General features: G+C 37.4%; 1 protein-coding gene and 1 long non-coding RNA gene across 6 annotated transcripts in view; one reads left to right on the plus strand and one right to left on the minus strand.

Annotated features, from left to right (window-relative positions):
• The window catches only part of PDE5A (phosphodiesterase 5A), a 133,006-nt gene that overhangs the window by 37,249 nt on the left and 68,347 nt on the right, over nt 1–27,410 (plus strand). For all 4 annotated transcript variants that reach the window (XM_026013453.2, XM_072755353.1, XM_072755352.1 and 1 more), the window contains exons 4-7: nt 15,357–15,428; nt 17,060–17,149; nt 19,471–19,608; nt 21,672–21,739. In XM_026013453.2, the coding sequence (XP_025869238.2) occupies nt 15,357–15,428; nt 17,060–17,149; nt 19,471–19,608; nt 21,672–21,739 (368 nt within the window). The remainder of the gene's footprint in view (nt 1–15,356; nt 15,429–17,059; nt 17,150–19,470; nt 19,609–21,671; nt 21,740–27,410) is intronic.
• The window catches only part of LOC112930979 (uncharacterized), a 44,889-nt gene that overhangs the window by 13,036 nt on the left and 4,443 nt on the right, over nt 1–27,410 (minus strand). The window contains exons 2-3 of one of the 2 annotated variants that reach the window (XR_012001013.1): nt 17,049–17,125; nt 15,354–15,411 (exon numbers count right to left, since the gene is read on the minus strand). This is a non-coding gene — a long non-coding RNA (uncharacterized lncRNA). Of the gene's footprint in view, nt 1–15,353; nt 15,412–17,048; nt 17,129–27,410 lie in introns of both variants that reach the window. The other variant, XR_003237242.2, reaches the window with a different exon arrangement.

Raw genomic sequence — 27,410 nt, forward strand, 5'->3', positions numbered from 1 at the left:
ACAGATAAACATTATGGCTTTATGCATAATCCTTCAATTCTAAGTCTGGCTAAATGAAAATACAGCTTCTAAAAGAAGCAGAGTTTAATTGCAGACTGTCAGTTGATTTAGATTTATTTTAGTCTTAAAGAATTGGCTAGTTACATGTTTTTGTTTTTTATTTTATTTTATTTATTTGGTGCAAAACGGTGGTTTTATTAAAAAACTGTGTTTTTTTTTAAACTTAGAAAGTGTTCATTGCACTTATTCCCCTGCAATATTCTTTCTTGTAGCTTTGTTCTTAGAAACGAAAGTACTCTGCAAAGTTTCCGTTTGTTGTGGGCTTGAGGTCATGATGGTGATGATCTCTTCTCTTTGCTTTTCCACATTACCCTTTAAATAATACAGGAATGTAATTTACAAAGAAGATGGTGCCCACTTTCCTAGGAAAAAACATTTGTTAAGAGAATCAGATGAAAAACACGGTGCTAATAGGTTAAGTCCCAGAGGCTGTGCTGCTGATCCAGGAGTAAAAGGGTGAATGACAGTTTGAGGTTGACGATTACATTTGTGATAAGGCTGTATTTCCCCAAATCTTACTCTTAATGGTAAAAAAATTTGGTTTAGACTGAAGGCTACGTTTTATTCAATATGAAGTTTATCTTCATTGGTACTTTCAGGATAAGTATTCCAGCACTTGTTGGAATGCATTATGTTTTAATGTAATCATTTCTAAATTTAATTTTGGGAAGTTTTACATTGGCCTTGAATAATGAATACTAGAGATCTGGAACAAGTTGCCAATAAGCATAAACAATTTCTTGGTAGGATGTCTAACCCAGAACTGCATAATTAGACCTTTGGATGGATTTTTAATTATTAAATAATGTCCATTTTTCATGCATTCTTAAAGAATTAAGGTGGTTGTCAATGACATTTCTCTTCTCAGTAGATATGTGTGCAAACATCTATTTCATTTATTGAGAGCTAAGATTACATAGGTACAGTGCTTTATGTAAACTGTTAGGGTACTCTCTATTCCGTCTTCTATCCTCATCTAAAAATCTCTATTTCTCTTCTACCAGTGAGATGGAAATGAATACTCCAGGCTTAAGGAAAACATTTCTTTAATAAAAAATATTTTTTAATATATTTAGGAAGATTTAAAAAACAAAGATCAGGGGGTGCCTGGATGGCTTAGTCGGTTAAGCACCTGCCTTTGGGTCAGGTCATGATCCCAGGTCATGATCCGAGGACCCTGGGATCAAGCCCTGTCTGGCTTGTTGCTCAGTGAGGAGATTACTCCTCTCTCTGCCCCTTCCATCTCCCTTCCCCACCCTCCACCCTGCACTCATGCATTCTCTCTCTCAGAGATAAAATCTTTAAAAAAACAGAGCAAGAAATGATGATTTTATAAAATTTTTGAACCCTATTTTTCCTTTTTGCATCACTTCATAGCAGTAAAATAAGGTGAAAGTAACCTGGATTTAGAATTCCAGATCTATTTTATTATTACACATTATTTGATGATCATCAGTACTGTGTTCATGGTCTTTTTCAACCTGACAAATTGCCCCAAATGTAGTGATTTTGAACAACAGACACATTTCTCTCACAGTTTGTGTGGTTCAGGAATTCCAGAGTGGCTTAGCCAACTGCGTGGTGTGGCCCAGGTTCCCTGAAAGGGGCGGATCTCAGCACTCAGGATCCAGGCAGGGAGGGTTGGCTCATGCTTGAGAACCCACTTCCCAGGGGGCTCACTCACATGGCTGTTGATAGGAGGCCTCAGTTCCTCGCCAAGTGGGCCTCTCCACAAGGCACTCAGTTTCCTCATCGTGTGGCAGAGAGTAGCAAGGAGGAGGCACCAGTGCCTTGTCTGACCGAACCTCCAGAGTTGTTCACCTTCCCTTCTTGGCATTCTGTTCTTTAGAAGCCAGGCATCAAGGCCAGGCCAGATTCAAGGGGCGAGGGATTAGGCTCCACCTCTTGAAGAGAGGAGTATGAAAGAATTTGAGAAGATATTTTCAAGCCACCAGAAGTACTAGCTATACTTTGAGGCTTTATTTTCTTTCCTTTAAACAGGCCAGATGATAAAAGAGGAATTCTGCTCATTAATTAAAATTCTTATTCCTCACCCTCTCATGTACTAAAAAAATGACACGAATTACCAGAAGTGACATAGGCTGGGTTTAAACAAAGGTGGAGGGTTGGTATTGTTACTCTGCCCAGCTGGCATGAGTTAAAGAGAAGAAAAGAAGCAGAATTTTTTTTTTTTTTTAAGGAAGACTGGAAAAACAGGAAGATGTCTGCTTCTTCGACTGTGGCAAATGATTGAGGCATTAAGAAGCTTCTGAAATGTTATGTCACAAATGCTGGTCTACATGAGATCGTTACTGTTTGCAAGTAATGTAAATATTTTGTTCCATGATATCCACAGGAAACGCTCCGTGGTATATCCTTATTATCTTTCTGCACCATTGTTCCCTATGTCTGTCCATTCCTGGATCGAAAGCAGAGGGAATGTGTCTAGTCCTTTGGCACAGTGTTTGCTGGAGTATAAACTTAAAGGAGGGAGGGGCCCAGAGACAAGACCGTGCAGACAGGCAGAGGAGATCCTGAAGAGCCCTCCGGTGCCATGCAGACGGGGTACTGAATCTTTTTTTTTTTAAGCCAGGAAATATTTGCTAGTATTTATAGATCCATACAGCCACAGCATTAGAGATGAGCAGTTTTCTTTGTTTCATATAGAACTCCATAGATTTTGATAAGTAAATAATTTCTGTATTTGTTCATACATGAAAAAAGTACTGTATCTAGAAGCAGAGGAGTTAGTAAGGAGGCTTTCCCAGCCATCCAAGCTAGAAGTGGACCCAGGCTGAGGCAGAGGAGACAAGGAGTAGATTTGTTACACTTCTGTTTGGGAGATGGAAGGATTGATAAAATGGAGAAATCAGCAGAAGGAAGACTCTAGAATATATTTTAGACTTTTTTGATAGATCTAACAGAGGAGAGTTGTGATATTCCCTAAAGGAAAACCTACAAAAGAAAGTATTGGTGTGTGGTGATAAAAACAATTAGCTCTCTTTTTTGGCTATGTTATTTTACTGTTCAATACTTTCCCCTCTCTCCTCGAATCTCAGGGCTGCCTCCCTACCCCACTTTCAGCTGATGGCCTTGCTTACAACTTCAGTGAAAAAAGCAATGAGAAGTGTACTTCTACAAGAGGACGTATTCTGTCTCCCTTCCCTGCCTCTGCATCTGATTCCATACACTCTGGTCTCCCCTTTACTTATAGGGATAAACCGTCCGTGAAATGGCAAAGGTCAGTCTGGCGCTTGTGCACCGGATCTCTTTCCAGGTCACTTGCTCGAGGACACGTCTCGCAGTTCCTCCCCAGCCCCACCCTGGCCTCATGTGCAGGATCACCAGAATATCCCCCTCTACCACACGAGTTCATCAGCACACAAATATGCAGCTACTTCTCCCACAGGGACTTGGTCAAGTACAGGAGATTTCCCAATATTCTCTATCTTCTAAGTGTCAGAGCTGGGATTTAGACCCACATCATCTTTATTCATCGTCTTTATTCTTTTATTTTTCTTACCACGAAGTAATTACCTTCTTTCTTCTTTAGTATTGGTTGTACCTGAAAAGCTAACAACCAACTCTTTTTTACTATTTTAGTTTCTGAAAACGCAAATTATGGGCCGGAATAATATAATAATAAAACACGGAGTTGCAAACAATGATTCCAAATATTATTCATTTCTTTATATATTATCTGTCACAGCTGTGTGGAGGAGGACTTGTCTTCTTTTGCTGGTAACACCTACAGTTTGAGGCTTTTCTAGTGAGACAGGTGTCTGCGTCTGAGGTTTCATATGTGATTAGCTCCTGGAGCTTATCTTCCATTTGAAGGAGAAAACACTTAGAGATAAAATTATGATTTGACTAGGATGACATCATAGGCCGTAGCCTCTATGTGAAGGATTTTTGAATGAAAAAAAAAAAGATGATAAATACGCACATACACTTTTTTTGCCCTGGATATCTTGAGCTAAATGGTATGGATATCTAGCTTCTCATGGCCATGAGGTGGTTAGCTGGACCAGTATAGGCGAGAGCAGTGACCTGAATGCTCAGTTCAGCCCTAAGGAAGAAGAGGTTCTCTCAAAATCTGTGATGCCAGCTCCAGTTTGGAAATGAGATCCAGTCTAGTTAGTGTTTTGATAACACACGACTGGCCTTTTGCCACTTCTTCTGTGTTATTTCTCTTCTGTTTATATTTGGTGCACGTGGTGGGCATGTGAAGCTCTATCAGCACACCCTCTCACCAAGCCGCAGACACCTGGACCTGTTCTAAGTGCAGGCAGTGCTGGATTTACCAGGGTCCAAATCCAACAGCACTGTGCAGGGCTAAGCCTCTGCTTTGCAAGCCAGCCCCTGGCAGATTGCAGAACACCACCCTGAAAATAAATCTTCCGCTATTACATAGATCCAAGGCTCCGAAGTCATTTTTGGCAATGTCCTGTGTAAAGGTGGGCAGGAACAGTGGTAGATTCATTCCGATACAAAGTACAGTTATATAATATATATTGAGTATATCATATTCTTTGTTATTTTGGACTTCCTCCCAAGTAGGCAGAGACAGAGTTTGAAAGAGAGAGCTCTGCACTTGTAGCAAAAATGACTTAGTCTTGAATGCTGGCTTATGATCAGTGATTCCTTGAGCAAGTGTCTTCTCCTCTCTATGCCTCAGGTGACTCATCTGTAAAGTTTCAACATGAAGTGCAAACACACAAGGTGGTTTTAAAGGTCCTAGTGAGACAAGGAATGTGACGGTGCCCACCACAGGGCTCTTCACCTAGTGAAGCTTCAGAAAAATGTCCGTTTCCTCCCTTTATAGAGTGTTGTGAGGCCAGACAAATGGAGGGATGAAAAGTGAAATAACAGTGAATGGTGAGCATACCTTGCTGTGGGAAAGACAGCAGGCTCTTTTCTGCTATGTAACCTTTGTGTCTCTGGCCTGTTTTTATTTTTTATTTTTATTATTTTTATTTTTTTTTTCTGGCCTGTTTTTAAAGGGCATGTACAGAGATTTTGCATCATGGCCATGAGCTGCTCTGTCTGTATTCCGAGGAACAGAAAGGTCTAATAAGAAGGCAAAAAGTTCCTATGGTTCTAGATTTAAGACCTTCACCTCATTTCTTAAAAGCTAGTAAGGCAGAGAGTTTGGTATTTGGCAGGGAAGAGGAATTTTTTTGTGTGTGCAAAGGGATGAGAATAAACACTAGGATCAAGAATTATGCCCTGTATCCCCTTGTCTGGAAGGAACCCAGTCTCAGGTTGGCACCACTCCCACTGATGTTCCTAGGGCAGGACAGCTACTGACCCCCAGAGGCTGGATTTGTTCTAGCCCTACGTGGGGAACATCTATCCTACTTAATAGCACAGAGCCAGTGGTCAGAATCTCTGCCTGCTGCCCCATTATCAGAACAGCTGGGAACTTGGTACATGGACCCGTCGCTTGCATGTACCATCAGCAATTAAAAATTTACTCTTAAGACTTTTAAGTAATTTTTGAAAGCTCAGTTAAACTTTATATACAGTGAAATACACAGATCTTACAACTTGATGAGTTTTGACAAATGCACGCCCATCTCCGTAACACTCCATTAAGATATCCCATAACCTTTGGCAGCACTGTTCTGATTTCTGTTATGATAGATTAATTCTTTTTTTTTCTTTTGAATATTCTACTTATTTGTGAGAGTACATTATATATCCCTGGAATAAGGACCTTTTTATGTTGCATAAGAGATTCTTGGATGTAAAGACATGTTGTAAGATTTATAATGAAAGTAAAAGCAACTTTTAGTTGCCATTTTGGACTTGTCTCTGTTTCTTAAAGTTATAATTTTGAAACTGTACCGTTCTCTTTGATAAAAATATGCATTAACAAGATAGGTATATGTGTGGAATTTGCATACAGCCTTTGGATGTACTGGAAGATCCTTGGTCTTCATGATTCTTTTGAACACTAGTGCTTAAGAATCTGTATTTTATACTAGTGCAGGTTTCACTTTCTCCTGGGGGGAGGAGTAGAAAGAACGTAGGTTTGGGATCAGACCTGCATGTACTCAGACTCCTATTTAATTTTTCTAAATATCAGCTACCTCTGTGATAAAATGAGAATTGTAATATCTACCTGAAAGGGTTTTACCAAAAGTTAAATGAATTAACAGATACAAAGAGTCTGTCCTACAGCAGGCCCTTCGTTCTCCCTTTTTTAAATGGCAAAATTTTTAGCATTATGAATTTTAGGGGCTGGGAATGGATTTATATATTAGAGATATTGGTCATTAATCATATATTTCTGATGCCAGTTACCCTAGGGCATTGCTGTTTATGTCTTGCAACTTCCTCAAAGCTTCTTTTCGACTTGGCTGCCTCTTCCTAGCATCTCAGGCCATGAGAATAAACTACAAGCATCCACTTCTCCTATATTCATACTGGTGTTGTCTGCAACCATGGAAGATCCATAAACACTCTTGAGAGAAATAGTAGGTGTAGTGGTGCTTGTACATATAAATGGATAAAAATGGATTACAACCAAATAAAGTCAGTCTGACCAATCCTTAAAAAAAAAAAATCAAACCTTGATTCTCAAAGCTATTAATAAAAGCCAAACAACCACAAAATGGTCAAAACTGGCAAAAATACATATAGGCGAGCAGCCCAGGTGGCTCAGAGGTTTAGCGCTGCCTTCAGCCCAGGCCCTGATCCTGGAGGCTCCGGGATCGAGTCCCATGTCAGGCTCCCTGCATGGAGCCTGCTTCTCCCTCTGCCTCTGTCTCTGCCTCTCTCACACACTCTCTCTCTCTCTCTCTCTCTGTGTCTCTCATGAATAAATAAATAAAATCTTTAAAAAAAATACATATAGGCAACACAGAAGAGGAAAACCAATATAGACAATAAAAATTAAAAAGCTCATTCTCTCCCATAATCAGGAAGATGCATATTAAAGCAACAGTTAGATAAAGTTTTATGACCATCAGATGGACAAAGATTTAAAAGCCTGATAATAGTAGGCACTGCTTAGACTGTAAGGTTAACAAAAACTCTTAAGCATTGCTGATAAAGGTATAACTTCCATCATCCCTCTGAAGATTTTGCCAAAGAGGCTCTTGGATGTGTGTACAGTAGAAATGCTCATTGCAAACAACCCAAACATCTGTCATTTGGTAATTAGATGAATAAAATTTGGTATGAAATGCAACATTATATATAAAACAAATGAGTCAGATCTATATAAAGTAAAAAGCAACACTGGATACAATAAAGGGTTATAAAATTATGCATATTACCTGATTTTGAGTAACTCTTTTGAAAGATGGAAATACTATGTCTTGCTTATAGATTCATAGATTTCTTAAGAATGTAATGCTAGAGGTTAATTCTGGGGAGGAGGGGCAGGAGAAAGAAGAATGGGCCTGGAAGGAGAAAGTGCAATTTAATTTTCTTAGTTTAATTTTAAAAAGGAAGCATCCCCAGATATTAACACTTAATAGTTCTTTATCATTGGTTCTCAAAGTGTCTTTTATATCTGGACCGGCAGCCTGTGGCATCACCTAAGAGCTATGAGAAATACAAATTCTCAGGCCCCAACCCAGATCTGCTAAATATGAAACTGTGGGGGTGAGGCCCAGTAAGCCATATTTAACAAGCCCCACACTCCCACTGTTCTGGATGACAGAGATATGGATATTTACTATCTTATTCTCTGTGATTTTCTGTATTTTTAAAATTAAATGTTAAAATGAACAATCTTAAGCTTTTCTTTCCTACTTTTCCCAAATCCTTCTAGGCTCTTAAGTTTCAATTCATAACTAAAGACTTCTTAAGAGCATAAACTTCTTACTGCCACATAAAGTTCTCAGATATGGAGAGATCACTTAATAACAAGCAAATGGCAGAGAAAGCAAATGAGCAGATCTAAATTACCTATTATTCGAATGTGAATTAGCAAGTAAGTACATCACCCTAAAAAAATATTTGATCCCTCTCTCACTTCTCCCGTTATTGACAGCAAATATTTATCAAGCATTGAGTGTGTTCGGGACAAAGTACGGCAATAAGGCATAGATATAAATCATGTCTTTGGAACACAATCTAGTTGGAGAGCTAGGATCAGAGTAGAGAATATGAGGTTAAAAATGAAAATGCCTCGATTGTGAAATGGATGGCATACCCTACTACCACACAGAATTTCAGAAGGGTTTGAAGGGAAGCTTTTTGTAAACTCAGCCTCAGTAGAGAAAGGGGAAGGTAATATTTCAAGGAGTGATGTGAACAAGGTCATTGTAGTGTTTTAATTCAAAGACCCATTTAAGTGATCTTAGTTCAAGCTGAGGATATGTATTCGGTCATCAATTTTTATCCTGTAGACGGATGGAACATTAAAAGGCTCTGAGTAAAGAGGTAATTTGTATGTGTAAAGCAGTATCCCAAGAAGATAAATTTGGCATGAGTGTCAAAGGTCAACTGAAGGCGGAAAAACAATTAGCAATGAGATGTCAGGGCTTTCAAAGAAAGTGAAGATTTAGATGGTGAAACATAAGATACAGTATGGGGTGAGGAAAAGGAAAGGGAGAATGATTCTAACAGAATGTACTAGTTTCCTATTGCTCTGTAAAAAAAAAAAAAAAAAATCTACCAGAAGCTTAGTGGCTTAAAAGAACACAAATTTATTATCTTATAGTTTTGGGTGTCATAGGCTAAAATAGTTCTTGCTAGGCTAAAATTAAGGTGTCAGCAGGGATACCTTGTGGTGTCCCTATGTTGCTATCTGGAGTCTCTAGGCAAGGATCTGTTTTCTTGTGTTTCTCAGCTCCTACAGGCTACCCATATCCGTTGGCCTGTGGCCCCTTCCTCTGTCTTCAAAACCTGCAGCAAAGCATCTTCAAAGCATCTCTGGCTCTGACTCTCCTTCCTTCTCCTGTTTTCCCTCATAAAGATTCTTATGATTACAGTTGGACCTACCCAGATGATTCAGGATAATCTCCCTTTCTTCAGATCCTTAAGTTAATTGCATCTGGAAAATTCCCTTTTGCCATGTAAGGTAACATAGTCACAGGTCCCAAGACATCCTTGGGAGATATTATTTTGCCTACCACACAGACTATGACCATATTCTGATAATTGCCTAGGATTTGGAAGAGAGGAGAGAAAGCCCAGATTGGTCATACCAACCCTGTCACTTTCAGTTTGCTCACTTGTAAAATGGGAGAAGAAGGTGGTATAGGATTCTCTTCCAAGCCTAACACCCTGACTAAAATGTCACCTCCATGAGGACATGGCTTTCTTTTTTTTTTTAATTTTTATTTATTTATGATAGAGAGAGAGAGAGAGAGGCAGAGACATAGGCAGAGGGAAAAGCAGGCTCCATGCACCGGGAGCCTGACGTGGGATTCGATCCTGGGTCTCCAGGATCGTGCCCTGGGCCAAAGGCAGGCGCCAAACCGCTGCGCGACCCAGGGATCCCGGACATGGCTTTCTATCTGCCTTGTTCACTGCTCAGTCTTCATTGCCTAGAACAATGACTGATACACAAGGGACTCAGTGATTATTCGTTGAATAAAATATTCTTTTGTTGAACGACTGATAGTTGAGGAAAAGTTTGGACAAAGCCCTGGGGAGACTTCTCCACTGTCTCCTGTATATATTGAATTCTCATTTCCTTGGTGAAGTAAGATTTTGGCTCAGGTTATAGATAGTCTGTCCTGTTGTTATGGTAGAGACATTCCATGAATGGGAGAGAAGGTTAGCTAAGATTTGTAGTCTGTTCTTTCCTCTCTTGCTTTTAGCTTCCATGCTGAGTATCCCCTGAAAATGAGAGTGAGGAAGTGTATTGAGATTGATGTATGGCCTCAGTAAGTGTCTGGGGCAGCTGCTAATTGAAGAAGAAATTGCTCATTGTAGCAATGATCAGTTGCCCCTGAATTGACCAGCTGTCACATTCCACACTGTTCAGTCAGCGAGAATCAAGTCTTGCCCTTTGCATTCCTAAAAGAACACTTGACCCTGTGAGGACATAATATCCATTTATGCTGTTGGAAAGTGCCAGTAAAATAGAAAACAGAACCTTCTTTGTGCTTAAGCACAAAATAGCGTAGAGTACTGGCACTTGAGGGTCCAGGTGGCCAGCAGGTAGGCAGAGTGATGGGGCTTTCTGATGCAGAAGCTAATACTTTTAGGGGCTTTGTCTCTTAGATACGAGGTCTGACATACCCTTGCTATAAAAGCTGTCTTTCAAAACTGACATTTAAAAAAACCTGTGGTTAGCAGTTACTTGGCTTGAAGACAAAGCTAATTTGTTTAAAGGAGCAATAGTTGACAGAAGAAGGAAATTAACACAAGGAGGGCAGAGGGTGCTAGTTTTGCTTAGGATCTTTGAAATTCAGAGAATTAAACTCTTTTTGGTCCTTTACTGAATTATGTGACCCTGGACAAATACTATACCCTCTCTCCTATTTTTTTACCTTTTGTTTTTATCAGTGCTGTTTGTAAAATGTCACCCATCTGGGGATAGAGACACATATATGTATTAGATATATTTTCTTGGTCTAATAACTCTTCCAGAAGAACTTGCTGTTTTTTGAATACTAATAATATTTAATTGATCATCTCTTAGGTTAACCTCTAATATCTGAAATCTGTAAAATTATTAGAGAAATAATTGGTTACCAGAAAGGATAAAAAATTAATCATTAGAAGTCCTCATTCTATGACATTGCCTAAAAGTAAATACCTTGCTCTAATGTTGGAGAGGGGGGGATATCCCAAATATAGTAAAGATCTAGTGTTCACCTGGTACAAAGTAGGTTTTAAAGCCTATAAACAAGATTTCTTCTCTGTTTGCAAGACTGCGCAGATGCTGAAGAATCCCCCTTGACAATTCTGCAAACAAGTAGAAGGTAAAATTTCATCAAAAGAAATTTTACAAATTACAGATGAGCTCAAGAAAGGGAAGACCTCCAGGTGTCAAAAACAGATGGGAACCCAAGATACGAAATGTGAGCACAGAGTATTAGCCAGATGGGCTCATGGAGGTCTCAGATTCAGAGTAGGGAGATGAATGTGTGGGGATAGCATCAGCAGGCTAGGGGGATGCATACACTCTGTGGGAGTGGGGTAGACGAGCAAGGAAGTGAAGCCCAGATGAATGATGAATGGTTTCCTCATTCATGAAACTGGGCCCAGTAAACTCCACTAGCAGCCAGGAGAAACCTCAAGGAAGCTTGCCTCTTACCTACTGTGGTGAAAGAAAGAGGAGACACCTGTGAACCATGAGAGCAGGGGCCTGTGTCATACACAGGTATGGGGTTCAAATTCACCACCCCCCCAATATAGTACCAAGACACAGAGGAAATCACTGAGCACAGAATTTCATGACATGGGGAGCATGGGATTCCTGTGGAAAGCAGTCCCTGCTAAAGATGAATTTGCAGGCAAAATTAAGTATGTTCAAAGAAATGAAGAACATCAGGTGCTAGAATTTATAGGAAACAAAGGAGGGTGCCTGGGTGGCTCAGTAGAGCCTCCGACTCTTGATTTCAGCCCAAGTCATGATCTCAGGGTCAAGAGATAAAACCCAGCATCATGCTCCATGCTCAGCATGGAATCCGCTTAAGATGCTCTCCCTCTCCTTCTGCTGTGCCCCCCATCCCCCAATCCTGGCATGCTTGCTCTCTCTCTCTCTCTCTCTCTCTCAAAAAAAAAAAAAAAAAAAAAAAGAAGAAAAACAAAACAAAAAGAAGGAAGAATAGGCAGGTTTGAAAAATGAATCTGATAGAAATTCCAGAATGGAAGATCATTGTTGAACTGTGTGAACACTCTTGGGTTGGTTGAAAATTGTGAATAATGGCTGATATTTAGTATAGTTTCAAGGATATTGTTCTTTTAACCAGAGAGAAAACTTTTCAGTCCATAGTTAGAAAAATGCTTACTGCATAAATGGTCCCGAGTGTCAAACATGCAGATTGAAACTGAAGTCGAAATTGTCATACAGGTTTTTTTGTTTTTGTTTTTTTTTTTTAAGTTTTTCTTTCTTTTTTTTTTTTTTAAATTTTTTTTATTTGTTTATGATAGTCAGAGAGCGAGAGAGAGAGAGAGAGAGGCGCAGAGACATAGGCAGAGGGAGAAGCAGGCTCCATGCACCGGGAGCCCGACGTGGGACTCGATCCCGGGTCTCCAGGATCGCGCCCTGGGCCAAAGGCAGGCGCCAAACCGCTGCGCCACCCAGGGATCCCCTCATACAGGTTTTAATAAAGGGAGAGCTGAAGGATCATCCCAGGGTACCGAAGAAGCCTTATTTGAAGTGTTCTTCTACTTAAATGAAGTTGCTGCAGACCCACTGGGAGTAGGCCATGCTTTGGTTCTGCTTCTCTAGTAAGGGATGATGCTCACTGACCCACCTCTACAGCATTTACCCCCCTCTCCTCTTCCCTCCCACCCCAAGGCTGTTTGCAGATCACGGACTAGGTCAAGGATATCTGTAGCCTGCAGCCTTGGACCATGGTGTGCTCATGGGCCCTCACCGGCTCTGCCCTCATTCTCAAGGGTCTCTAGGGATCTAAACTGACCATCGTTAGCACTTTTCCTAATCTTGATTTCAGAAAATACATAATGTAGCTGATTTTCCTCTTTTCTTTTAAGATGTGGAAGTTAACTGTTGTCCTCTCACTGTCAATTTATGGTGCCTTCATGATCGACTAAAATGCTAAATCAGTTTGATTCATGACCATTTAATAAACAACTAGCTTTTTGCGTCTTTATATTTTTGAATGAGCAGGAACTTTCTCTTTATTTTCTTGCTTAGTACTTGCCTCACCCAGCTCGCCCACATATAGTGCATCTTTTATACTGTGTAATTATCTGAGAAGGTTTGCCTAAGAGTCTTTTTATCTGTTTGTAGACTTATCTTTTTTAAAATGAAAATTTTAGGGACGCCTGGGTGGCTGAGTGGTTAAACATCTGCCTTTGGCACAGGGCATGATCCCAGGGCCCAGGGATTGAGTCCCACATCGGGCTTCCTGCATAGAGCCTGCTTCTCCCCCTGCCTATGTCTCTGCCTGTCTCTCTGTGTGTCTCTCATGAATAAATAAACAAAATCTTAAAAAAAAAAATGAAAACTTTTAATTTAAGTCTTTTTAAGTCTTTTTTTTTAAAGTAAAACCATTTATTAAATACAAATGAAAACTTAAATGTCATCACTTCTAAGAAGCTGCCCCTTTGACCCATATTGCATGCCCCCTTCTGTACTCCTAGCAGTCTGTGGGCACTTTATGAACAAACTGATCATCCTGTGTGTTTTTAAGTGTATGTTTATGTATCACCCATTCTTGACTCTGAGTGCCTTTAGAGTAGTCTTTTTCCCAGTTTTTACCACTCCCCAATACATAGGAGGCATCTCAGTATTTATTGGGTGAATGAATGAACACTTGAAATAATCAAGTTGTACTGGTACCACTGTCTGTTAGACCCCAGTGATCCTCAAGTGGCTCCTGTCCGTTTCTTTTTTTTTTTTTTTTCGTTTGCTCCTGTTAGTTCTACTCAAGTAAACATGCTTATCTGCAGTCCAGACATTTTTTTCTACCTTAGACAAAAGTTTTTGTATGCATTCAGTCATTGAGATTGAAGCCTCTAGAAATCTGTTAACCACTTTCAAGAGCTAAAGACTGTACAAAAATATGGAAGAGTTGAACTAAGGACAATTAAAAAGGTACAGGATAATTGGAGAATTCTGTTTTTTTTTTTTTTTCTTTTCATTTTTAACGTCCCTTTACTCTGCATGGGGCATGGAGGAAAGATGTTGAGAAGACCAGAAAACTATCAGACCAGAATGCATTTCCCCTTCCTTGTTCTGCCATCCTAGCAGGGAATTTTATATCCTATTCTTAGAGCCAAGGAATTTAGAAGGAGCTGAGGAAAAAAGGTTGAGCCATACACAGAAAACCAAGGATCCCCACACCCATGGGCTCATGGTCCCACACCACCTCTGCTCTCATTCTCGAGGGACTGAAGTGATATAAACCATCATTATCACTTTTACTAGTCTCGATTTCAGAAAATACATAATGCAGCCTAAGGAGCTTATATTCCTAAAATATAACCATTTAGGGGATAATTTATCCCACTGATACTAAATCACAGAAGGAAGGAGAGTGGAATTTATAAGAGGAAAAAGGTAAGGTTTGAAGGTCTCTAAAACACTAAGGCAGTAACCCAGCTGAAGTTGGAACTAAACAGGTAAGTAAAATACAGAAAGATGAGAAAGTTCTTATAGTGTTGCTAAACCTTTCGTGGACACTTAAAACCTATTCCCAGAGTTTTAGCTTAGTCTTCGTAAGATATGGTGTATCTTTGATGCATTTGAAGTAAGATTCAGCCTGCTAATTCCTGTTTCAGTTTTTCAAGAAAATATTTCCCAAAGACAAGTCTGTTGAAGGTAAAATGAAAAGAAGTTGGACTACTCCCCTACATTAGGAATTATTTTTCACTGTAATTGTCCACTGGGTCCTATTTCCAGTAAAAGAGCATTTTTAGTAAAAGAGCATTTTTGGGCAGCCCGGGTAGTTCAGCGGTTTAGCGCCGCCTTTCGCCCAGGGCGTGATCCTGGAGACCCCGGATCGAGTCCCATGTCGGGCTCCCTGCATGGGGCCTGCTTCTCCCTCTGCCTCTCTCTCTCTCTCTCTCCTCTCTGTGTTTCTCATGAATAAATAAATAAAATCTTAAAAAAAAAAAAAGCATTTTTAGCCCATTTGAAACATTAAAGCCAATGTAAAATGTTTAGCATATAATTAATTTGAATGTAATAGAAATTTATGGTTTATTTTGTATCCAAAAACCTTGAAGGGCACCTGGATGGCTCAGTTGGTTAAGCATCTGCCTTCCTCTCAGATCATAACCTCGGAGTCTTGAAATCACGAACCCCATATCAGGCTTCCCCTTCTCCCTTTCCCTCTGCCTCTCTCCCTGATTGTGCTCTTTCTTGCTCAAATAAATAAATAAAATATTTTTTAAAAAAAACCTTGAAAAAAATTCACTTAAAATGTGACTGCCAATAACTTTTCTCACAATGCAAGGTAAAATCAAAGTCAAAAATGGGACCCAAGAAGTTGACTACATTTGAATTCTTAGGAGCAAAGAAAGATGTATGAGAGAGAACTAGTTCAAATGCTGAGGGGTTTTGTTTTGGTTTCGTAGCTTATTGTTATTTTAATGCACCTATAGAAATTCCTTTATAAACATATTTCAGTCAATCTATATGAATAATTTCAGCCAATGAAACTACCACTTTTTTCTTCTCATACCAGGTTGTTGGTGTAGCCCAGGCCATCAACAAGAAATCAGGAAATGGTGGGACATTCACTGAAAAAGATGAAAAGGTACCAAAATTTGTGTCTGATGTCATGTCAATTTAGGAAGGTGTTTTTCTCTTTATAAAGTGTAGACCTCTAGAATTAGCTGTTGCTGAAATTGTTGATAGCGAAAACCATTGTACTTTAAAATGATCTGAAATGTTCAGAAGTGTCTTTTTCCTGCGGCTCAATACAGGCTGACTTTGGAGTACTAGTGGTAGGTAGTCCTTAGAAGCCCCCCAACTCCCTCCTCACTGTGCCGCCAAGCCTCCTCCAGGGCTGTGTGTGCATTGGGGCCATACAGAAGGTGACACAGTGTTTTTAACTATTGCATTTACTTTTCATCACTGCTATAAACAAATTCAACCCTGAGTCAAAACCCCCGAAGCACCGCTCCAAGTTCAGCACTCCAGGTTGGCTAAAAATTGGAATTCCCTCCTGGTGAAGCAAATTTCAGAATGTTTTATAAGCTTTGCACACAGACGGTGGGGCGCCAAGGTGTGAATTTAGGCTGGATGATTTGAATTTAGCTTCAGAAAGAGCAGCAGTCAGCATTATTTTATTACTCTTCTCATCCAACTCTGAAGGAATACATTCCATACACCACATTGACATGCTTTCCCGTTTAAGGGCGGAAGCCCCTGAACTTGTTTATAACTTCATTCTGTCAGTAGGTTTTATTATTTCTCTTCTTGAATATATAATTGTATGTATATCATGGTGTCTACTGAATTCTTATTCAAGCCTGTTGTTATTTAAGTCACTCCCCTGAAAATTAGTAGGAGCTTTTGGAAGACATTCAAACAACACAGAGTTATTTTTGTCTCCATGGTGTAGGCCGTATTGGCACTTGCCTTCGTCCTCATGTCTAATTGCTTCAGAGCATAGCAAGTACCTCTTTAAATCAGTGTTCTAGACATCTAGTTTCCTATCCTGTTAATGACACCTGAGAATATTTGGCATGGTTCTAGATTGGCTTTGTATTCCATCATTTGTTTATGGTCCATTAATGTAAACCTCTCTTGAATGATTTGCATTCTTAGGCTGTATCATCTCTTGGCAAAAGATATCTATGATTGTGAATAACATTTGCCATGGAAAGACTTATTTTAATCAATAATTACTATAATTGTGAGCACATCACTTGAAGGTAGTATAATGAGGATGACAGACCCATGTTAAAAAAAATATTTAAGCTAACATTGTATAGAACTTTCTGTGAGACTACTATTGCCAGTATTCTCAAATAAGTATGTTAGCTTTCATTTGCCCCAGTAGTGAGTTACAAGCTATTTATATAGTCTCAGCACAGATTCAACTCTTAATATCATTTAGAAACTATACTTGCTTAGAGTAGATTTCAATTTCAAATGATATAAAGAGATACGTGTCCTACTCCCTCCCCTCTCCATCTTAATTTGTAGCTAATGTATGACTTTAGGAAACTTTGTTAATAATTGTCATCTACTCATGCTAGTTAGCTAACACTTGCTTTGCATCTGTTCATAATTTTGTGCAGACTTAACATGTACTCCTTTGGCTTTCTAATATTTATTTCACCTGTAAACATTATGGGGTGCCTTTTGTGTTTCAGGCAATATAACAAGACAGTTTTATAGACAGTTCTTAATTTGGCTGTTGTCTTACCTGTTTTCTAGGACTTTGCTGCTTATTTGGCATTTTGTGGTATTGTTCTTCATAATGCTCAACTCTATGAGACTTCACTGCTGGAGAACAAGAGAAATCAGGCAAGTCTGATTACTAAAGAGAAATTATAGAAATCGTTTTTTTAAAAAAATTGTTAGATTTTTATCCAAGTAATATAAGAGTATGATTAAAACTCCAGTTAACATTTTAGCTGTATCTTTTAATAATTATTTCCATTTCCTATTTTCTATGCTCTGTTGCTTTATCACTGTTGGGCAGTATTCATTAACTTAACAGATATGAATTTGATTTATACCTTTACTTGCCATTATCCTTATCCAACCAATATCATTAGGTCTATTTTAGGTTACTGAATGGGCTGCATTTGTCCTGCTAGATAAGACTTTTTTAGTTCTTGCCCTACCAACTGGAGACATCATCTCTTGATTCTGTGCTTTTGTAAAATGAGGCTCTTAGTATGCCTCATCTCTCCTTCCCAACTGCCACTCCTTCCCTGTGCTTTTCCCATCTGGACTTTTTCTATTGCCCATGACAATAACATATACAGTTTTCTACAACCATGGTTAGCTTAGTAAGCTTTGTCTGGTTTAATTCTAAAGTTGTGTTAAAGTGTTTATAAATACCATGACTGTGTAAATGTTGTTCGTATTATGTTTAGTATGTAATTTTTAGTTTTTCCTCATGTTTCTGAATTCTATTCTATTTTTTTCCCCTTGAACTGTTTGCTGTAGTGTAGCCTCATGTTGTTGGGTTTTGTCCCCCTCTAAGTCCCTATTATTTAGGCATTCTGTTGAGTTCTTTTTCTTGGAGATCTCCAAGTTGAGGTTCTCTGTCATTTCTCTTCCAAGCTGAGACGTTTCTCCCCATGCCTGCTGTATAGGTGTCATCATAGAATTTCCCTTACCTGCTTTTTCAGAAGAACTCCCCTGGTTATCCACTGGATTCCATAACTCCTCCTTTCTCAGTTTACACCCTTGTTTTATTGCAGCACATTTTCAATTAATTACTTGAGAAAGAGTATTGATCAGGTAAGTTTTCTGAGTCCTTGCATTGTGTGAAAATGCCTATTGTACCATCCTCCCAGTTTAGCTGGGTATAAAATTCCAAATTGAAAAATCAGTTTCTCAAAATTTAGAGGTTATGCATTGTCTTCTAACTAGCATCCATGTTATTCTGATTCTTTGCTCTGCATAGATGTTTTGTTTTGTTGTCTATGAGTTTTTCAGATCCTTTCAGTCTCTGCTTTTATAACTGAATTTTATCATATGACTTTTTTTCATTCATCATGCTGGTATCTGGTCATCCCTTTCCATCTGGAGACTTAAGCCTTTCCATTTTATGTACTTCTTTTTCATTATTTCTTTGATACTCCCTCTCTCTCACACTCCATTTTCTCTTTTTAGAACTTGTGTTAATAAGATATTGGATCTTCCATTGCCTTTGACTGCAATATATTCCTAACTATCCTCCCTGCTCTGTTCTTGCCACCTATTAATCTAGTCTCCATTTTTACAAACACAGCTACAAGTCTGTCACTTTCTTTTTGCAGTACATTATAGCCCAAGCTGCTTCCAAAGACACACAGGCTTTTGAGGTTCTTTCCCCACTCGCCCTTGCAATCTCATTTCCCCTAGCTCTCCTCTTTACACTCTATATTCTCTCTTAAAACTTGATCAAAACTTGCAGCATGCTACTCTCTCTCAATTCAGTTGTTATTGACTAAAATATTTTCTTTCCCCGCTTCACCTAAACGATTCCTGCTTATCCCCCAGGCTTCAGCTAGGATAGTATTTCCTCTGGTAAATTTTTTGTGATATCTTTTCTTCTTCATCATCACACAAATATTTTGCAAGATTAGAAGAGATTCTGTGGAATTCAAAGGAAAGTGAAATTACCAGGAAAAACACAAAAGGAGCTCTTAGAGCTTGGTCTGTTTTGGACAATATTTACTGGGCTATGTGAAAATGCTGATAAATGATCTCAGAAGTTGAGAACAACAGCAATGTCATTGTGTTTTATGTATCAGATGCTGTTCAAAATACTTTATAAATGTTCACTTATTTAGTTCTCATGATAGTCCTGTGGTTTGGTATTACTTTTGCTATTATCCCCATTTTTAAGGAATTGGCTCTACATCACAAAGCTCACAGGAAGGGAAGGTGGGATTAAAAACTGATGACTCTGATTATAGAGTCCAATTGTAACCACTCTACTAACTGTACTAACAGCCAACATGGAAGCTCTGTTAGTAAATAGAGACTTACATATTTAATTCTTGGACATAAACTTGGTTATACCTTATTAGATTATAGATAAACAACTTATAAACCATATAAATCATTGTATTGCTTTATAATTACAAATAATTACTAAGTAATGAGCTCTAAATTTTCCTGTCTAGGTGCTGCTTGACCTTGCTAGCTTAATTTTTGAAGAACAACAATCATTAGAAGTAATTCTAAAGAAAATAGCTGCCACTATTATCTCTTTCATGCAGGTGCAGAAATGCACCATTTTCATAGTGGATGAAGATTGCTCCGTGAGTACAGAGTATGACTTTTTAATTATTAGAAAGACAGAAATTATATTCCTTAAAGCACTGCTTTTAAACTTCATGTTAGCCTCAGATTGCTCTGAAATCCAACTGTATATGGTTGTTTATGCCAAGCCAGCCAGTCAGAGTATGAACTGTTTTGGTTGAAAGGGGGTCAAGGTGAGATTGGAGGATGCCTTCAAAGCACCCTTTCACCTTTGTGTTCCTCCACTAAGTGGTTACCATGGAATGAATGTCTGTGTGCTGCTTTTGTCAATATTGACACTACCTTGATGGAGAGACATAACATTGTCATGGTAGTGTGCAGACCTTTTGTGGTCAGGAATAGTGGTGTCCTGGTTGTTATGAACAAGTAGACTCCCATTCTGAATGGGTTGGGTGTAAATTTTTTTTTTTAATCAAAAATTGTTTAGAAACCAAGAGGCATGGCCCAATAGAGGGCCTTGTATTAAAGGTGCCTATTAGTCCTAAATCCTTTACCAACAATGGAAAATCACTAACTGTTCTAATTGGTAGGTTTCAATCCATTGATGTATAACGTAAAGAAACAGATATGTGTGGAAAGACGGAGTGTTCTCATTGAATTGGTTACTTCTATACAGGCCAATTGAGTTTACTGTTAGAATCAGAGCTTCTAGCCTAAGGCAGTTTTCCTTTATGCAATTTCTTTTCCCTTTTTAACCTATGGATCACTGTTTCTGGGATATTTCTTTTTGACATCATTGTTTATTTTTTTTCTGATAGACCCTGAAAATAGGCTCTTCATTGGTGGGTTAGGAATGGAGTGGGGATTACAGCCACTTATGTACTCAGTTGTAATCCATATATGAGATCTGAATTGATGGGTTTTAGGGCAATAGAATAATGAAAGATATGTAGTACTTATATTAAAATTTAAAAAATTATTTTAGATAGTAAGACTATACTATATGACTAAACATTATCTGAATCATTTTGTGTGTGTATGCGTGTTAATTCTCATTAACCAGATATCAAATGAGAATTTACTGTGTTATAAGGTAATCAGTATTCTCATATATATTATTTTAAATTTGCAATGAATTATATATAAAGTCCTTAATACAGAGATGATTACAAATAGCTATCCTTTTAAAGTTCAGGTCAGAACTCATTAATGCAGTAAGTCAATTTACAATTTTTGCTCTGTGACCTGTTCTTAGGATTTAATTTTTGAAAGTTATATGTAGGGACCTCCTTTTTTAAGACAACTTGAATATCACTTCAACTAACATTCACCTCATGCTTCGGCCAGTTAACATCTATCATGGCAGCAACTGACTTGGATCATTGGTGCTTTGAAGTATAACTTAGCAATATGCCTGTTAATATATTTTGCTCACTTTTTAACAACTTAATTTGTTGGGTTTAGGAATCAAGTGACTTGATGTTCATTTATATTATTACTTTTTGATTAAAATTATTTCAACAACATGAGCAAAAATCCAAATGTAAGCAAGAAAAATACAGTACTCAATTCTTCCCTCCCCAAATTAAACTAATATTATTTTATTTCTGTGTTTCCCCCCAGTTCTTTATTCAGTTGCAAATACAGCATGAGTATGAATATATATTCTGCTTTTTAATGTAACTTGCAAAGTACTTCTTTTTGTTGCTAAAATCTTCACAATTATTTTCAGTAAATATTCATAAAATATACTGAATTGCATGTATTTTAAAAAGATCTAACAACAGCAATCAATGTATAAAAGCTAAAATATGAGGATTTTGAATAAATATCAAGAAAATTTGAAGCTAATGTGTTTATTAATGCCTGGTTGAAAAACAAAAACCAAGTAATACGCAAATGAGCATTTTTGCAAGTGAATATTGGAAACAGTATGAACATGGGAAGCAGACTTGAAGCTGTCAAGCATTGAGTATGTATGTCAGTGTATTCTGAGAATAAGTTAAAAAAATACCACAAGTATTGGTGTCTTGTGTCAATTACACTGACTTGCATGTGTGTATCTAGATAGATTTCATTACATTGTCAAACTTCTCAGTATGTGTTGTCACTCTGTTTTCAGGATTCTTTTTCTAGCGTGTTTCACATGGAATGTGAGGAATTAGAAAAATCGCCAGATACTTTAACAAGGTAAAATAACTTATTCTCTGTCTTTATCACAAGCACAGCTGACCCTTGAACAACATGACTGAAACTGTGTGGGTCCACTAAGACATGGATTTTTTTCTGTAAATATAATACATTATTATAAATGTATTTTCTCTTCCTTCTGATTTTCTTAGTAACATTTTCTTTTCTCTAGCTTACTTTATTGTAAGAATACTGCATGTAATACTTATACAAAATATTTGTTAATTGACTGTATAATCTGGTCAACAGTAGGCTGTTAGTTAAATTTGGGGGGAGTCAAAAGTTATATGCAAATTTTTGACTACATGGGGTGTTGGCACTGCTAACCCCCACATTATTTAAGCCCAGATATGTAATGCTGGCTAAATGGTTATTTCATGACTGGTTTAAGTCATAACAAAGAAGCTACAGGCTGCTTTCCTCCCATCCACCAATAATTTTATTTGTGAAAATACTTTACTATTTGATGACAGAGTTCCAGCATTTTTTCCCTTGTAGTTGAGCTATAGAAGAATTTCTAATATAGTGAATTGTGTCCAAATTACTGCAGAATTTTTGTGAACTGGCTTATTTAAGATCCACAAGTCTGTATTGCAGTTACAGTTTTCATTGCATATTGGATCCTCACTGGAAATTTGATAGACTTCTGAATAAACATTTCTTTGAGTCCGCTGTGATTTGGAATTAGCCCTGGGGATTTAACTAGTAACAAAAGGAAGCCAAGATCCTAGTCACACCAATACATACATCCAATGGCTAGAATCAAACTAGATCTCTATTGCAGTTCATTTCTTTGTCATGTTTTTTTGTAATTTAAAAATTTGTACTAATTTTTTGCTGCTAATTATCATTTGGATAATAGAAAGCAATAATATGGTTGAGGTTAGACATATCATTGCCCCAATTTTATTTGTGCTTTTTGAAGAATTTTGGAAAGGATTTATTTATTTTTATTTATTTTTATTTTTTTAAAACAAAGTTTTTACTTTTTTTTTTTACTTTTTTATTTATATAGTCATGAGAGAGAGAGAGAGAGGGAGGGAGGGAGGGAGAAAGAGAGAGAGAGGCAGAGACACAGGCATTGGGAGAAGCAGGCTCCATGCCAGGAGCCCCACGCGGGACTCGATCCCAGGACTCGATCCCGGAACTCTATCCCGGGACTCCAGGACCACGCCCTGGCCCAAAGGCAGGCACTAAACCACTGAGCCACCCAGGGATCCCAGGAAAGGATTTAGAGTAAACTACCAAATGTTCTTGCTCAGATTCCGTTTTTCACTCTTAGCAAAAAAAAAACCTAGTGTTGTTTGCTTAAGTGATAGGATATTCTAAGAAATGCAAGTCGGCCAGGATAAAGTAGCAGGAATTCTTAGGTATAGTGCTGTTTAACCACAATTTTCATTATTCATTTGTTTCTAATTATTTCACCCCCTAAAATAATTTTAATTTTGCCCCAAATTATTTTATCCCTAATTATTTGATGTTATATCTAAAAGCTTCATATGATCATGGAAATAGAATATTGTTTTAACTTTACTATTTGATACTAAAGTTTCATATTTTTTTCAACAGTTGACCTGGTGTGGCATTATTACATTTAGTGAATGGTGTTGCAATTAGTACAGTCCTCAGTAACCAATATATATTCTCTTTGGTGGTGGTACTTTAAAAATAACCTCTGTGCACATTTAAACTATAGAACATTCTAGAAGATGACTAGGTCTTTTAAAATAAAAGTCAGTGTCGTTGAACAAGATGGAGGGAAGGACTGTCTTGGACATAACAGCCAAATGCAACGCATAAATCTTGGTCAATTCTGATTAAAACAACTGTCCAGGAACAGTTTTTGAGTGCAATAAGAAATATGAATATGGATTAGATGGTAGATAGTTGATGGGGAATTACTATTACTTTTCTTTGGAATTAGGAACATTTTGAGGTTAATAGGAAACTTTATTTTTAGGAGATTCATCCTGGTGTATTTAAGGGTGAAATATTAGGATGTCTGCACCTTACTTTAAAATGGTTCAGCCAAAAATAAATAAATAAATATATCTAAATTTGATATATTTAAACAAATAAGTATATTTATACATACATATGTATATAAAGCAAATTGGTAAAACATTAAAAATTATTGAATCTAGATTCAATAGATAGAGTAGGATATTCATTTTACTTTCAATTTTTTTTATATTTCAAAATGTTCATTAAAAATTGGAAGAAAATGTTTGTAATAAAAAATTGGAAACAAAATGAAAATCATCTCTGTAGACCACATAAAGCAGAATAGCAGAGCACAATTGCCTGAGTTTACAGCTGTCTTCAAGAACAGAACACTTCACTGCATAGCCTGGTTTTGTCAAACCCTCTTAAGACTGACCTCCCAGGATCGGTGTGAGGTCTGCAGGCCTGTCTTTCATCCTTTTCTTCTCATCCTGTCTCACATTTCCTATCCTCTTATGCCTTCCCTTATCAAGATGGAGATGCTGTTGACCACGGTGACTTAAAGTTTAGTTGGTTAAGTGATTATAAGTAAATCAAAACTCATTACTTCTAGACTATTATTTTAACAGTCAGATACAATGAAATCTGTTTTCTCTTATTAAAAGAATTTGAGGAATTAATAAAGGGGCAGATGTAACTTGGGGGTAGATGTAGCAGATGACTCATGCTACATCTCACTTTGGCCTTTTTTGCTAACCTGGGCCTGGCATACATAGTCAAAAGTAGATAAACCATATTATGTCTAGAGATTTTTCTGCTACCTGGAGCTTTTGGTTCACAAAGTTAAATGGAGTAAAAAAAAAAACAAAAACAAAGTTAAATGGAGTAGCTGACCTCTGCTTCCTTCTTGGCATTGCTGATCATGAAAAGTATATATCCTATTTTCATGTGTAATCTTTCCTAAGCCCCTGTGTGCCATGGTATTTTCTGGCATATTTGACATTTAGTTTTAGTTAATACTGAGTTTTTTTTGAATATGTGATAATAAACCTACCTCCTAGTGAGTATGTGTGTATCCTTTTTAAATGCTGGTATCTCCTGCCTAGATCAGTAATAAAGTTTCTTATTCTTAGGAAGAACATTAATATAATTTTGATTTTATGATGTTAGGACATTTTTGTTGGATTTTGTAAAGAATGTTTTAGAAAGCTTCTAGATAAGACACATGTAAATATTTGATCTTTTTACTTTTCAGATGGTATAATGAATTGCTACATATAAAAATATTGACATATATATTTAATGTCTACATATATCTATAGGTATGATACTGTATATTAAAAGTATAAAATGATAGAATGGTATGTGATATAAATGATATAAAATGACCATGTGTGGAATTTAAGAAACAAATGAACAAAGAAAAAAGACAAACTAGAAACCAGATTCTTAAATACGGAGAATAAATTAGTGGTTGTCAGGGAAGGTGGGTGAGAGGATGAGTGGAACAGATAAAGGGGATTAGGAGTGCACTTATCTTGACGAGCACTGAGAAGCATATAGAATTGTTCATCATTATTTTGTATGCCTGAAAATAACACTGTATATTATACTTGAATTAAAAAAATAAGATTAAAAAAAGTACAAAATGATGAGTTATCTACATTTACCTTTGGATATTTGTGCAGCAATTATGAGTCTATATAATTACATTTTATGTATAGGCATTTTGATTTTATTACAAATTCAGCCTGGTCCTCTATTTCTAATGGTAGCTGAACAAGCCCAGCGATTTGGTGTGATAGTGACCTCTACTGGTAAATATGCATTAAAAAAGTGTAGTCTTACTCATTTGAATTATTTTTTTTTCATTTGAATTATTTCTAATGAATACTCTGTGTTCCCTCTCTGTAGATGAAGTGGAAGGTATTTTTCAATTTATTTTTTTAATCATTCCAAGATAATCTTAGTATAAAGATACTTCTTTAACGGGTAAATAGCTCAGTGTGATTTCTGTAAAAGAGTAATTTAATGGATCATTCTGATGGACTCATCAACTAATTTTACAATATAAAATGCCTTATGTCAGCTAAACATTAAGGTTAGCGTCTATACTAATGATAGCACAAAAGGCCTTTAAATGATGTCAATATTTTTATTATTTTAATAAAAATTAGATATTAGGCCTAATTTTGCCAAACCTCTGAATTAAAAATGATGTGTTGTGACTTCAGCATTTTGAAAAAGCACTAAGCTGATAATGACACTTGACCAGCAGGACTCTCCAATGCTCAGTCTTAAACATTTAGCCAACCCAAACACTCTCCCATGAAATGAAATGCTAAGCAATTTTAAGATGTCAGCAATAAGCAAATCATTCTTTTAGACCAGTCATTTCAGTTGGAAAGCATGGCTCATTTGGTATTTGTCCAACCAACTCACTAAGTATCCCTTATAAATTAAAATAACACATTGAAGACAGTTTTGAAATGTTAAGTGTAAAACTAAAAAATATTCAGGATGAATATTTATACATAATCTTCAGAATCCTATTGTCAGTGAGAAAAAGCACAGGATAGTATTTGGGACTTGGGTTGCCTACGAATTTCAGATGGGAAGTTCATTTCCAGATGGTGGGAGGTTTTGGAGTTTCTGTGCTTCATTTCATAAGAGCCACCCAATTAGGAGGGAAAAAAAATGACATTTTAGTGCTATTATTCCATCTCAATTAACTTGATGTTAGTTTAGAATTATTGTAGAATTAATATATACTGAGTAGTATAGAATTAATTCTTGAAGCTCACTTTCTTGGAATATATATATATGCTAGTTAATACTCGTTATTGGCTTTTATTTAGAGAACATAATGGCAGCAAATACAGTAACACTACAAAACAGTAAAAAAGGTTTTACTATAAGGAGCAATGCATACTGAGTAGAAGAAGAGTGTAGACTGTGAAATTTAAGTTCCACCATTTACTAGCTGTCGGGCATTTTGTAAATGATTTAACCTTTCAAAGCTTCAGTTTCTTCATCTGTAAAATGGGAATACAAATAGCAGAATTGTAGTAAGGACTAAATGAGATAATGTACACAAAATGCTTCAGAAAATTACCGCCACATTCTAAGTGAGTATTAGCTATTATTTCCATGTCTCCTGTGTGTTTTTCTGGCTTTGCTTTACATAGCCTGCAGTGATGCCCATTTCGGTCTAAAGCACAGAAACTTCTCACACTCCTGTCTTGCCAAGGATATACTCCTGTACATTCCACCAATTGCCACTATGCAAAACACATTAGATGTAGGAATTAGCCCAGGTCCTCCAAGAAGCAAATGCGAAGACTCCTCTCAACATATCTGTGTCTTAAGTGGGGGTGAGATGTGGGCAGTGAAAGGAAAGAGTATAAACCAACCAGCTTTCTCTTAAGTGAGGTTTCTAGAAGCAGCCGTATTTCTTCTTACATCCTATTGACAAGAACTCACATGATGATTCTAAACCACTAGTGGCTGGACAACATAGGGTTTATCCTGGGTGGCCATGTGTCCACATAAAGACGAACGGAAGAGGGTTTCAGGGAGACAGCTGGCGGCTTCTGCGCTACACTCTCCCCAAACAGGGCATGTAACTGAATGTATTCTCTGTTCTGTGTCACAGCCTCTGTTGGATTGTAAGCTCCTTGTGACGGCTACTGACCTATATAAGCTTGTCTCCCACGTGACACTAAGG

This window comes from Vulpes vulpes, chromosome 4 (genome assembly GCF_048418805.1).
Source record: "Vulpes vulpes isolate BD-2025 chromosome 4, VulVul3, whole genome shotgun sequence".
Taxonomy (NCBI): Eukaryota; Metazoa; Chordata; class Mammalia; order Carnivora; family Canidae; genus Vulpes; species Vulpes vulpes.